A 13495-nucleotide genomic window follows, 5' to 3' on the forward strand; every position below is an offset into this window, starting at 1 on the left:
ACAGTCCAAAGGCAAAATTCACATTTTGTTGCTCTGCCCTCTTTTGCCTCTGGCACCATCCCCACCACCGGCGTGTGGTCTGCAGAAGCTTGCCCCCAAGGAAATCAGGTTCCACTAGCCAGAAAAGGATTCCCCGGCCCTGCTAATATGGTTTTCAGGTATTGACTTGTAGAGTGACTTAATGAGCAACAGTTGGATTAAAAAGTTAAAAACAAACCTGTCTGGCACCAGCATCTAATTTTGCACGACCATCCCCAGGGATGGGCCTTCATGTGCCAACTGGCATACAATTCCTGCCCAGGATTCTTTCCTTGTATGGAAGTTTCACACTCTTTCAGGACACATCAATAGCAGGTTGTGGTTCCACAAACCATTCATTGCTCATACTTTCAATTACAGTGGTACCTCGGGTTACATACGCTTCAGGTTACAGACTCCGCTAACCCAGAAATAGTACCTTGGGTTAAGAACTTTGCTTCAGGATGAGAACAGAAATCGTGCTCTGGCGGCGTGGCAGCAGCAGGAGGCCCCATTAGCTAAAGTGGTGCTTCAGGTTAAGAACAGTTTCAGGTTAAGAACGGACCTCCGGAACGAATTAAGACTTAACCTGAGGTACCGCTGTATTACTATTAATTCAATTTATATCCCACACTTCCTTCTGTCGGAGCCCAGAGCAGCAAACATAGAAATAATTGTGATATTAAATGGATATTATCTTATCTTGAATAAAGCCTTATTAGTAATTCTGCTTCTCTCACACACCGGGGAGCAGGGGGGGGGGGGACTGCCCTCAAGAGTGGCATTTCAGGTCTACTTTGTCATAAGCCAGAGTCACTTGGCCATAGTTTTCTTCCATTCCATTTCACAGCTTTTTGGGTGAACATGCATGAATATTTGTCCCCAAAATTGAGCTTACTAGCAACAGTAAAGCATTTAAAGAAAGAAAGAATGTATTATAGAAGCTACTCAAATGCATCCTTAAAACAGTCTTCACAGTTGCCTGGAATCATCAAATGCCTGAGTAAACAGAACAGCTTTTTAACCCCTCCCCCCGCTTCCTGAAAATCAATAATCAGGAAGACAGACAGACAGGCCTTATCAGGGAGGGCATTCCACAAACAGGTAACTGCCATTGAAATGGCCCTGTCATGCCATGGTCAACATCACCTGGGCAGCCCAGTTGTGTGATGTGAGTGCATCTTAAAGCTATCCTACAAATTAGTGGCCTTAAAAAAGCAAAGACTAAAGCCAATGGTTTTCCCAGTAGTGATGTATGGAAGTTAGAGCTGGACCATAAAGTAGGCTGATCGCCGAAGAATTGATGCTTTTGAATTATGGTGCTGGAGGAGACTCTTGAGAGTCCCATGGACTGCAAGAAGATCAAACTGATCCATTCTTAAGGAAATCAGCCCTGAGTGCTCACTGGAAGGACAGATCATGAAGCTGAGGCTCCAATACTTTGGTCACCTCATGAGAAGAGAAGACTCCCTGGAAAAGACCCTGGTGTTGGGAAAGATTGAGGGCACAAGGAGAAGGGGACGACAGAAGACGAGATGGTTGGACAGTGTTCTCGAAGCTACCAGCATGAGTTTGATCAGGAGGCAGTGGAAGACAGGATTGCCTGGCATGCTCTGGTCCATGGGGTCACGAAGAGTCGGACACGACTAAACAACCACAACAAAGCCGATGGCAGCTAAAAGATGTTGCTGCTAACCAAACTTGTGACATCAGCTTTTGAATTCTCAGCCATCCAACAAAATACAAGAAGTGATTTGCTTTGATATCATCGCTGGCTACGTTGTACGTGACAGCAGTAGTGAGGCAGAGTACTGTTCACTTTTTAAGTCTTTTGACTCCCAGTGTCTTGTCTTCAACCATTCTGCAGTTGTGGTTCTGAACCAGAACAGTTGCTTCTTGTTCAGCAAAACACATTTGTAAAAGTGAGGACGAAATGATGACAGAAGAGCATTCACACAAAAAGCTAAAATTCCCCCCAACTATGCTGATGTGACCTGATGAGAAAAGACCTAGTTAGCCTTTTGCTATGATCTTGACCTCGTGACCCAGTTGAAAAAGTCACTACAGGCACTGTCCGTTACTAAATGTGTCCCATGGTCATCAAAGGAATTGTAACACTTCAGAAATGAGTGATTCATGCAGGAATTGAAGGCAAAAGCTGCCGTTCATGGGCCTTCAGTCTTGATTTTGGGATGGGGATGGGGTGTTCTTCAATAGTTCTGTGACCTTCACTGCTGCGTGTGTGAGAGCATTCTGGGAAAGTGCTTTGTATGTGACAGCCAAATATTGACTCTTTAGCACCCCGTCTCTATTCTTTAAGACCTTCACAGATATATTTAATCAAGATTTAATCAACTTAAAAGGAGCTGCGTAAAGGCAGTATAATATATTTGGGGTTTTAGCTCATCAAGGAGGATTGTGAATTAAGCACAAAAGGAGGCCAGGAGGAGTCTTGGAAATAAAAGCAGGGAGATGATAAGAAACTTATCCTTGAGAGGGACATCTGAGAATGTATAGGGAGTCCCAAGGAGAGAGAAATTTCATACGGTGCTTGGTAGGGAAGAAGCAGGGAGATAGAAAACACAAATCCCATGGATAGCAAACGACTTAGAACTTCTATGCCGTGAATCATTTTATCAACTCCTATTGTATCACCACTCACCTTGTCTCTAAACTGAGAAGTCCCAAATGCTGCAAGCTTCCTCATCAGCTTTCATCAGCTTCTTCCAATGTTAACTTGGACGTTATATATTGCCTCATTCTTCACATGACAGGAATGGGTTTAGCAGGTTTCGTTCATGAGAAACTGAAGTTCTGAGCAAGTAACCTAAATGGAATGAATTGCCATGCAGTTTTCCAGTTACATTATTGATCTTATTTGACTGCATTGACTTGGCTAGAAGATGCAAAGCAGTCTTTATTTGTACTAAATTAAGACTGGTGTAGAAATATGTAGGCTTTAGAGTTTTGCAGCAGCACACACCCCTCCAATGCCTTAACAGGCATGTATCTAAGTTTTAGCAGTTCTTTAGCAATTTGTAAATTGTTGCCACATGGGTGAAAATTAGAGCATTTTGCTCCAATCTCCTTGATTTGTTTTATTGGAGATAAGGAGTATGGTTTTGAGGGATCTGTAGTTGGGGAGGAAACTGAATGACAAAGTGATCAACTCTGAAAAGCAGGTGGTGTAAAACATATATATATATTGCACTAGTATGTGTCCCAAAGTTTCCTGGAACTCTCATGGATCAAGGAAGTTGGTTTTCCCATTGCCAGGTTGCACGAGGAAATACAGAGAACACAACTCCTATTCAAAACAGGCTTTTTAAAGTATGTGGGAGAAAGATTTTCCTCTTGCAGTGAGATGTGCTAGCACAAATTGATATTTTTTCAGTCTTTAATAATCCAGCTCTTCATGGCTTGCCATATCTTTAACCAAGACATATCTTTGCACAAGAAACTATGTTCATAAAAAGTGGAGCCCTTTTTCCCCCTTTTAAAGATGAAATTTGCTCTTTTGGTTTTGATGGTCCCTGCTGTGAAGTTTAGCATTTTTAACCTGCTTCTTTCTATGCACTCCAGTAATATTTCCTGTTGTTATTTCGTTCACAGCAATATAAACTACAGAAAGGCAGAGGTAAATTATGCAACTATGCTGGTGTAACTTACCTATTTTCCAAACTCTAAACAGGAGCAGGGGCTCAGCCAACCCAAGCCTAGCAGAGGGGAAATAACCTCTTAAAACAGAGTTTGACGTACACCACTTTTTTGCCAGTATAACTTTCTCTGGGTTACTTAGTCACATGTCTCTCCCCCCACCCAATGTCTTGTCCCCACCATTCCCCTGGAACATCCTTTTGTGGGGACTTAATTCAGTGTCAGCTTTGCTAGCTGAGCCCCAGCTGAGCTGAGATCAAGGAGCTATGCTGGCATATATCTGGCTGAGCTGGAGCTATGCCTATATGCTGGTCTCAAAAGTACCATGCCAAGATGACAGGAGTGAATTACTGTAACTGAAAATGTCTCTGAGACTTGAGTGGGGGGTGCTACTTGGGTGAAAGGCGGGGTATGAATGAAATAAGCACATCTCTGTTATCTGTGTGCTGTCTCCAGGTGGTTATGTACATTGGCCAAGTCTCAAAGGACCTGCTCAAGTGGCCCCGCCCTTGTTCTCCACCTGTTGTCAAGCTAGAAAAAAGGACCACTGCAGAGTATGGAATGCCATCCACACATGCAATGGCAGCAACCGCCATTTCTTTTACCTTTGTGGTTACAACTGTGAACAAGTACAAGGTAGGCATGCAGTGTGGTGTACTGGATAAGGCAGAGCTTTCCAAACTTTTCGTGTCGGTGACACACTCTTTAGAAATGCACCATTTCATGACACAGTACAGTAGTACCTCGGGTTACAGATGCTTCAGGTTACAGACTCTGCTAACCCAGAAATAGTACCTTGGGTTAAGAACTTTGCTTCAGGATGAGAACAGAAATCGTGCTCTGGCGGTACAGCGGCAGCGGGAGGCCCCATTAGCTAAAGTGGTGCTTAAGGTTAAGAACAGTTTCAGGTTAAGAACGGACCTCTGGAACAAATTAAGTTCTTAACCCAAGGTACCACTGTAATTCAGTTTTACTAGCAAACTGGAGGTTAAACTAACCCCTTTCCAGCCCCAGAAAGTGTAGCCTCTCCAAAAACTCTGGCTTAAATCTAAGAAGTGTAGGCTTGGTGTGTCCCCTTTCTCTCCCTCCCACACCATTTCAGGCAAACTTGCCCCACTGATCTTGCCACACAGGGGCAGCTCTGGCTGAATCCAGCATGATCTAAAAGCCTTTCCCCACTTACTCTGCAGCAGGACCCCACATTCTACACGTTCATCTATATAAAGGTATCATGACCACTTTGTTTTCAAGCCATTACCCAATAGTTTCTGTTATGTGCCTTTTCCAGTGATCTGAATCTCCCTTTCTGAGGTGAGCTTTTCGCTTAGATCATTCCTAAGGATTTATAGCCAATTTATTTGTTTGTGCTGATGTGAAGTTAGAATATTCTGTTCCATTTGGCTCCTGTCTGCTATTCTGTTACATAACCATACAGTTTGGAGACCTTATTTAGGAGCCCTTCACAATTGAATTTTGTATTCTCGACTGGCTTTGCCATCTGGAAATGTGGCTACATCCACTGCTTGATTCCATATATTTATATGAACAGGTCTAACGGCACAGCTCCAAATACGGGGGTGAAGTCCTCCTCACTATCTGTTGTCTTCTTCATCCAGTCTTGGTCTAAATAGAGTGCAGCTTTTGCATTTTCCATTCCTAGGGCTCAATACCACCTGTGGAGGTTGAAATCTTTATCCTTTTCCAACAATTGTAGGTGATGAATTTATTCTAAGGATAGCATTACAAATCATCACTGCTAGATATTTCAGTCCATGTTGTTTGGAAACATTACTTGAATTCATCAAACTACTGATATTCCAGAATGCAGTTGGTTCTGAATTAGAATGGCCTGGCCATTGATAAAAGTCTGATGGTGCCTTATTTGATTCTTTGTGATATATGCATTATCTGCTATTAATGCATTATCTGCTATTAATGTTTCTTTCACTCCCCTTTTATGTTTACAGTACCCACTTGAACTAGGACTGCTGGGAGCCTTCTTATTTTCAACTCTGGTATGCCTCAGCAGAATTTACACTGGAATGCACACAGTTTTGGTAAGGTCTCTCCTTAGTTTATTGCCCATTTATTAGGAATTTATATCCTGAAGCATGAACATAAACCAGTGCACGTTAAAAGCAAATGACACACAAAAACTGCCTAAATCGTAGTTAAGCCCTCTTCTGGAAATAGCACATAAACTTGCAGCTCAACCTATTCTGCATCCATTTTCTCTCTTTTCGACCTATCTTTTCCATGCAAAGCTCATGTATGTAACATATAATAAACAAGTAAGGCTGTTGTCATGTTGCAGTTCTCTTGGTGGCTGACAGGTGGCTGCTGCAAATAAGAGCATGATGGTAGACTTCTGATAGCTGTTGGCCATTGGATGAGGAAGACAGAAGAAGGTGGGGTGGCTTTGGTGGCCTCTAAAGGGAGCGGGTGGGGTAGATGGGGTTGGTAAGTGAAGCAAAGGCACAGCCCCTGGTTTATAAATAATACCCTATGCTTGAACATCATCAGCCTCTCTCACTGCACCCATAGATTGAGCACCATTCTTTAGGCATCTCTTGTATTTACTGTAGGTACCCCTTGGGGCAAAGCCTTACTGGTAGAATTAAGTACAATAGCTTGCTGGCTTAGTGGTGAGCTGGACTTTCTGCTCCTCCTTCTCCCAGGGCTACAAGTATTTCTGGTGACTGGGAAGGGCTGCAAAGCTGGTGATTTGCTTGCTGGAATGCGTCATCTTGACTCATAGTATATTATATGACTACTCCTACATGTAGCCCCTTTCATTGAAAATTAGGCCTGATGTAGCTTATGTAGTGAGAAGAGGTGTACATCATTTTTCACAGTGCCGCTAGCTGATTCTATACCATGAGCCTCCTGGATTCACACATGACATTTGCTTGTTTACCATCCTCATCAGGCACATTGGTAAAGGTCTTGACCTCAGTAGATCAAACCAATAATTTGAAAGGGAGGATGTCTCCAGTCTAGATTTAACTAATGACCTAAAGTCAGTCAGTAAAAATTCTCTGCATATTTCCCTTGATAAGTGATAAGAGGAGACTTTTCTAAATTCAGATGGGGTTGGTGGTAAAGAAGAGAGAAGCCTTTGTTGACATTCTTGAAAGAACAAAGCTACTTTAATTTGGGTTTGGAGGGGAGTCCCCTTCTTTTCAATAGATTTAAATTATAGTTCTGTGAGATTTTTTTTTGCTATCACAAGAACATGAAATACAGTGCAGTCCTGTGCATGCCTATTCAGAAGTAAGGTCCATTCAATGAGACTTAGTCCCAGGTACGTGACTGTTGAATTGTAGCCTTAAAAGATTTTAATATGGTTGCATAATTGGTTTATATATTTTTGTAAATCACTTAGAGGCCTACTGTGGCATTTAGCAGTATATAAAATAATAAAGAATAATAATAATAATGTAGCAACAAAAAACTGTTCTACAATTTAAATCTATTTGAATAAACTTAGTTATCTGTATCTAATGTAGAAGATTTCTTGAATCTTATCCTAATTCTAGAATAACTTCCACTCTTCTTTCACAACACCCTGGAATGTTGTAGATTCCAGCATCATGGAGGATGTAAAATGGTGGTCTGACTATCAACACAGTTGCTGCTACTATCACCTGCAGTGAAGGGGGGGGGGACTAAAAAATAATAGCAAAATTGGAAGTCTGTGCTAATGGTGAATTCGATCCCTGAGAAACTGTTGGAGAGTTTCCTTGCTTTGCTCTTGCCCTAAGAAATTCAACGGTGCCCACAATATATTTGCATCTGCACCCAAAGATGGAGAATTTCAAGATGCCATTAGTACATAGCTCTAGGTTAAACGACTTGGAGGTTCTGTTTACCATCAAGTGGTATATACATTTTGTTTAAATAATATGTAGCATATTATTACAAAAGTTGGGTGTAACCCCCCCCCCCACTCTCTACCGAGCCGTAGCGAAATTTCAGGGGTGTTCCAGGTGCTCACCCAGGGTCTGTGTTCCTTTGGAAAATTGAAGATGTGGTGGAGGTGGTCTTAGCTTTAAGAAATATGATTTATTCACCTATTTACACCTTCAGTCTGCATGGAGGGAGTTGAGAGCTTACAGCATGGTCATCTCAAGCAGGGCTTGTTTCCCACAGCAGTGCAGCTCTGGAGTCAGAGGCATCACAACCAGTCAGCCTTCAGCCAACAGTCCCAAGATGGATCTCTGTCTTCTCTTTCTATCCCCTCTCTTCTTCTTCCCGGCACATCTTACTAAAAAGCACTCTTTTCCTGTCACCACTCACACACACCCCATCACCTTGGCAACCTCTATCTGCCCAGGCCCAAGAAGGGCCATTAACACATTTTGTCATGTTAATGCCCTGTTCAGGGAAGTTTTTAACGTGTGATATTTTACTGTATTTTTGGTTTTTATGGAAGCCGCCCAGAGTGGCTGGGGAGGCCCAGCCAGATGGGCGGGGTATAAATAATAAATTATTATTATATTATTATTATTATCCCAGGTGAGCCCCTGGCTTGGAAAGGAACCTTAGCCTGTATTTATCCACTGGCCTGCCATCTTCCCTTCAATACTCCAAATTATCAAAATCAAAATTTCTAGGGTTTAGCTCCCCCCCACCCTGCATACCGATAACAATATTCTTCATTTTACATTCACCATGGACTGCAGATGTGTTGACATGATTTTAACATTTTATTCTTCTCGCATGTAATTGAAGTAGCTGAAGTCCTCTAAATGGTTCTTTCTTTCTTTCTTTCTTTCTTTCTTTCTTTCTTTCTTTCTTTTGCTTCTCTTAATAAATTCCACTCTGACCTGACAAAGCTGGTTTCAGGCTGTTCAGCAGCAATCCAGACTTCAGTGTTAACATATGTTTTTGCCTGAAGATGCCTGTGCTGATCTACGGAGAGGCATAACTTAAATCCTTTGAACTGCATTCATCTACTTTTGCGATGGTTTTCTCCTTAATCTTTTCATTAATAGAGCTTCCTCCTTGTGCAAAAGTGGATGAAGGAAACATAATCCTCCTTTGAAATTAAGAGATTTAACAGATTATGGGCGGGGAAGGGCTTGGCATGAACAGAAACCTGTTGTTTAAACTTGCTTTAGATGTGTTCCTGAAACTATGTGCTTCAGTGAATTTGTCGCCAGTTTTTATTTGGGGGTTATATTGATGGTTTCGTTGTCCTTTGGCAAGCAAAAAGAATGAAAATATCTATAGGGTTCTCCATGTGTACGGTGTGCACCAGAGGTGCCAGTATTTGGGCACACTTAGATATTTTTGAGTGAGTACTGTCAGCGTCACTCTGGTCACTTCTGCCCCCTATCCCTGCCACACACACAGCAGGAAGAGTGTGTCAGCAAACACACTTTGCTTTTACAAGGGCTGTGGGTTAAAGTCAGATCTGGTAGACTTGATGTGAGCCTTGAAAAACACCCAAGAGACAGAAAATGCAAAAGACTCTGATTCTTCCAGCTTCTTCATTCCTTCAGCTGCATGCCCTTTTCCAAGGGAGAAAAAGCTAACACCGTTGTGCTGGTACTGCAGTAGAAGTTTCAAATATGACCATAAACGCAATAGCTTTAAAATAATAATGATAACAACAATGGGAGGACTATGAAGGAAACAGAGAAATTCATAGAGGCTTGGAAATAATGTGGTCTGGATTCTCTGGAACAAATTAAGAAAGTACAACATAAATACTCAGGATAAAAGTTCTCCTCCTTGTTTTAGCCTTTGAGTTTTGCTGCATAGGAATATGGTTGCAGGTGTTACTGTTGATGATGCAAATACATGAAATGGTAGGAAAATAACTTTTAGCAAAGAACTGATGCAGAATGCACAGAATGTTACCAGGCAAGGAAATCACCTGCAAGGAAAAAAGTTTTCTGGGTTGATATTTCTCCCATTACACCCCCCCCCGTGTTTGTCAACTGGAACTAAATAAGGTAATTTATTTTTTGTGGTGCCAGGTAGATGAACACTTTTAAATGGGCATGCAATTGTTCAAGTCCTTATCCAAATGCATTCTAAAGGAAGTGATTCATCTGTTAATCATTAACCTGGTAATACATAAAGCAAGATGACACAAGTTCCAGGGCCATAGCCTCAGAGGCCAGGGGTTGCTATGAGCCTTTAGAGCCCTTCCTGAATTTTCAGCATTTTATTATTTCATTTGATTAAAGTTAATCTTTAGCCCCTGTACTTCATTCTTGAACAACCATGCATGTTTTCCCTTATATGCCCATAAGTAAACTGTGGCCCCACCTTCCTCTGTCCCACCTAACTGGTTTGCAAAAGGAGACAAGCATTTGAAACTTTTTTGGTTATGAAATTATACATTTAACTTAAATTAATTTGCTTAATTTGCCTATATTTAGGCTTCCTGGCTAGCCTTAAGGTCCATTTAATTCGACAGTGGTCTTGCAAAGCTCCAAAATGCATTAACTTCAAAACAATTTGGCTCTGTTTTTCATAGGTTTTCTGCTCAGCATAGTTACATGTTCAATATACGTAATATGCTCAAGCATCACAACTCAGTGATCTTTAGCAATTCATCAGATACCTATTCTTACAGTTACTTTAGGAGAAGGATGGTCTGCTTGAAGGAAATGAGAATGCACTGTATGCCTAACACCTCTATGTCTTTCTAGGACGTGATTGTTGGCAGCCTGATCTCAGCTATATTAACTGCTCTGGCTTATCCAACTTGGGACCTCCTTGATCACCTGATGCTGACCAGCCCCTGGTGTCCCATGTTCTGCATCGTTGTCCCCCTCATCTTATGCTACAACTACCCCAAACTGGATTACTATAGCCCTACTAGGGCAGACACAACCACTATTCTGGGAGCTGGAGCTGGAGCAATTACAGGGTTCTGGATAAACAACCACTACGTTTCAAATGTTTTGGCTGAAGAAGCAACACACGGCATCCCTTCTGTCACTGGCGAAATCCTCTTGATGGTTCTTGCACAGTTTTTGGTGGGAATTGCTGTACTGCTGATTATACGGCAAATCATCAAAAGCCTGGCTCTTAAATCACTGTGTTCTTGGTACAAGGTTTCTATTAATGACATTGAAGCTATGCAGCAAATAGAAATTGAAGTGCCCTATAAATTTATAACCTATTCTACCATCGGCCTAAGTGCTACAGTGCTTGTGCCATTGCTGCATAAATTATTGGGCTTAAACTGAATGCTGCACACTTTTTTTAAAGAAGCAGTCCAGATTATAGGGTGCAATAAAAATGCACGCAGAAGCAAAAACTTGAGCAGCAAAGTGTCGTGCCTTCCTGCATAGCTCTACAACATAGATAATAGTGGAGATCTAAACTGAGTTTCCAATAATTTTTGTTCGCTGCAATCTTTTAACATGCTGTGGCTGCTTCAGCGACTATGGCTGTCTGAGCTAAACATTTAGTGCAACTAGAAGCCTGCCATGATAGACAGTCAGATCTGTTCTTCCTAGATCTAGTGGTCTGAAGTTTCTTCAGGGTTGTCAAACCTCAAAATAAGCCCTTCAAGGGGTGCAGCCAGATCAGGGTAGTTGGAGAAGAGCCTCCTTTTTAAAGAAAACAAAGCAAAACTACAAAGTACAGTGGTACCTTGGGTTACAGACGCTTCAGGTTACAGACACCGCTAACCCAGAAATAGTACCTTGGGTTAAGAACTTTGCTTCAGGATGAGAACAGAAATCGTGCAGCGGTGGCAGCGGGAGGCCCCATTAGCTAAAGTGGTACCTCAGGTTAAGAACAGTTTCAGGTTAAGAATGGACCTCCAGAACAAATTAAGTTCTTAACCCGAGGTACCACTGTAATTATCTTTACAAGCTTAACAGTCTGAGAATTGGGAGGAAGATAGGCACTCTCAGGGAGAAATAAGATGCTGTATACAGGGAAGCTGGGTTGGCACTGAATCTGGCTGCCCATCTAGCAGGATGACGAACACTGAAGTCATATATTGCAAAACAGACTCCCGGTCATACAAATTCACATGTATGGGTATAATTATGTTGTGTTCTTAACACATCCATGTTATTAAATTAAGTTGTGTCATGTCTGAAGCTGTGCTCTGGTATGCTATGGCATTGGCCCAGAATGTTGAAAATAATCACTGTTGCTGTGACTTTAGGCCACCAAGGAATGAATTGCAAGGACCGAGTAACTGATGGCAAGTGCAAATGTGATTGCAGATTTATTTTTTGAACTAATAACAAAGTTAGATCTTCATGTCCTCTTTCTTTCCACTAATTGCTCTTGTGCAAAGTGGTATTTCCCATTGGCAATGAAGGCTCCAGCAAGAACTGTGAAACAACTGCTTCCCTTTTTGGAGCTTGAGGACAGGATGAAACTAGCACTGGTCTGACTTCGGTGCTGCCATTCCAAGTCTTGGTAAATTGCTATCTGCCTGCCGCTATGCATAGATTCCCACTGTAGGGAAGCAAATATAGCACACTTATCAGAGCTTTTAAATGAAATGCTGCTTGGACATGCAGATTTGAGAATTAACTGGAGTTTAAATGTTAACCTAACTTTAATATAAACCAAAAAAAACCCAAACTAGGAAAGGCTTAGGGTGGGAGAGGGCTATTCTACTCATGTCTTGCCCATGGGTTTCCTATAACTGGTTAGCCACCGTAAGAAAAGAATCTTGGAACTAGAAGATCCTTCCATCTGATCCATTAAGACTGTTCATATATCCTTAAGCTTCAGTATTACACTAAGGGTATAACTCCTACGTATAGTCCTGGAATTTGAACATGTCCTATAAGAAATACGGGGCTCTCATCTTTTCCGCCATGCTCATTCCTTAAATAACATGTTCTGTAAAATGTGGGGGTTGTATTGAAGGCAAAGACCTGAAGCCCACGGGGATCCTAATGTCAATACAGAACTTCCCAGGAGCAAAATTTTACAATGTAAGTGGGGTTCTCTTCATCATGCTAAAGTAGACGCACTTGCAAGGGAGTGCTGGCATACATGGTTTACTTGCTAAACCCCTCAATCTGCATCTAAATTGGAGGTCAATCTGTTGAGCTGGTAGGCAAGAATATGGTTTGTAAGAGAAGATAAGGGTCCCTCCCGTCTGCCAGCTACTGCATTCTCATCATCTCAGCAAATTATCGGTGTAACAGCAAGCTTGCACAAAAATGTGTGGTTGTGTCCCTGGCCAGGGATATATATATTTGCAAATAAATTTATGTGTCCCCGCCTTTGCAATGGCTTCAGATTTAGCTGTAGCTCGAAAACTGCTTTTTTAAATGCATCTATTTTATTCTTTTATGATCACTTATATATGCTGCGATTTATAAACCACAACCTGCACAATTTCTATTTTTGTATTGTTTTACTGTAAGTTGTAAAGTGTATTCTGAAAGTTCTGACTTTATTCAAACTTAAAATGTTTCCAGAAACTATTTTTTATTAAAGCTTATTTTGTCACATACATTGCAAGTGTATTATATAAAGTAGGAGGCTACTATGAAGCAGGCAGGCATAAATGCCAAGTGGGCAGAAGATTGAAGGGCAACCCACTATTTTCATGCAGCAGATTTTTTGTTCATAGAACAATAGAATGGTAGAGTTGGAAGGGGTCCTCTAGTCTAGGGACACAGGTGGCACTGTGGGTTAAACCACAGAGCCTAGGACTTGCCGGTTCGAATCCCCGTGACGGTGTGAGCTCCTGTTGTTTGGTCCCTGCTCCTGCCAACCTAGCAGTTCAGAAGCATGTCAAAGTGCAAGTAGATAAATAGGTACCACTCCGGCGGGAAGGTAAACAGTGTTTCCGTGCACTGCTCTGTTTTGC

General features: G+C 41.7%; 1 protein-coding gene across 3 annotated transcripts in view; it reads left to right on the plus strand.

Annotated features, from left to right (window-relative positions):
• Positions 1–13131, plus strand: part of SGPP2 (sphingosine-1-phosphate phosphatase 2) — a 32991-nt gene extending 19860 nt beyond the window's left edge. For 2 of the 3 annotated variants that reach the window (XM_053390012.1, XM_053390013.1), the window contains 3 exons: positions 4132–4311; positions 5643–5732; positions 10344–13131. In XM_053390012.1, the coding sequence (XP_053245987.1) occupies positions 4132–4311; positions 5643–5732; positions 10344–10886 (813 nt within the window). In that variant the 3' untranslated portion in view covers positions 10887–13131. The remainder of the gene's footprint in view (positions 1–4131; positions 4312–5642; positions 5733–10343) is intronic. The other variant, XM_053390014.1, reaches the window with a different exon arrangement.
• Positions 13132–13495: the final 364 nt, after the last annotated feature.

The sequence above is a fragment of the Podarcis raffonei genome, chromosome 5 (genome assembly GCF_027172205.1).
Source record: "Podarcis raffonei isolate rPodRaf1 chromosome 5, rPodRaf1.pri, whole genome shotgun sequence".
In the NCBI taxonomy this organism is placed as follows: Eukaryota; Metazoa; Chordata; class Lepidosauria; order Squamata; family Lacertidae; genus Podarcis; species Podarcis raffonei.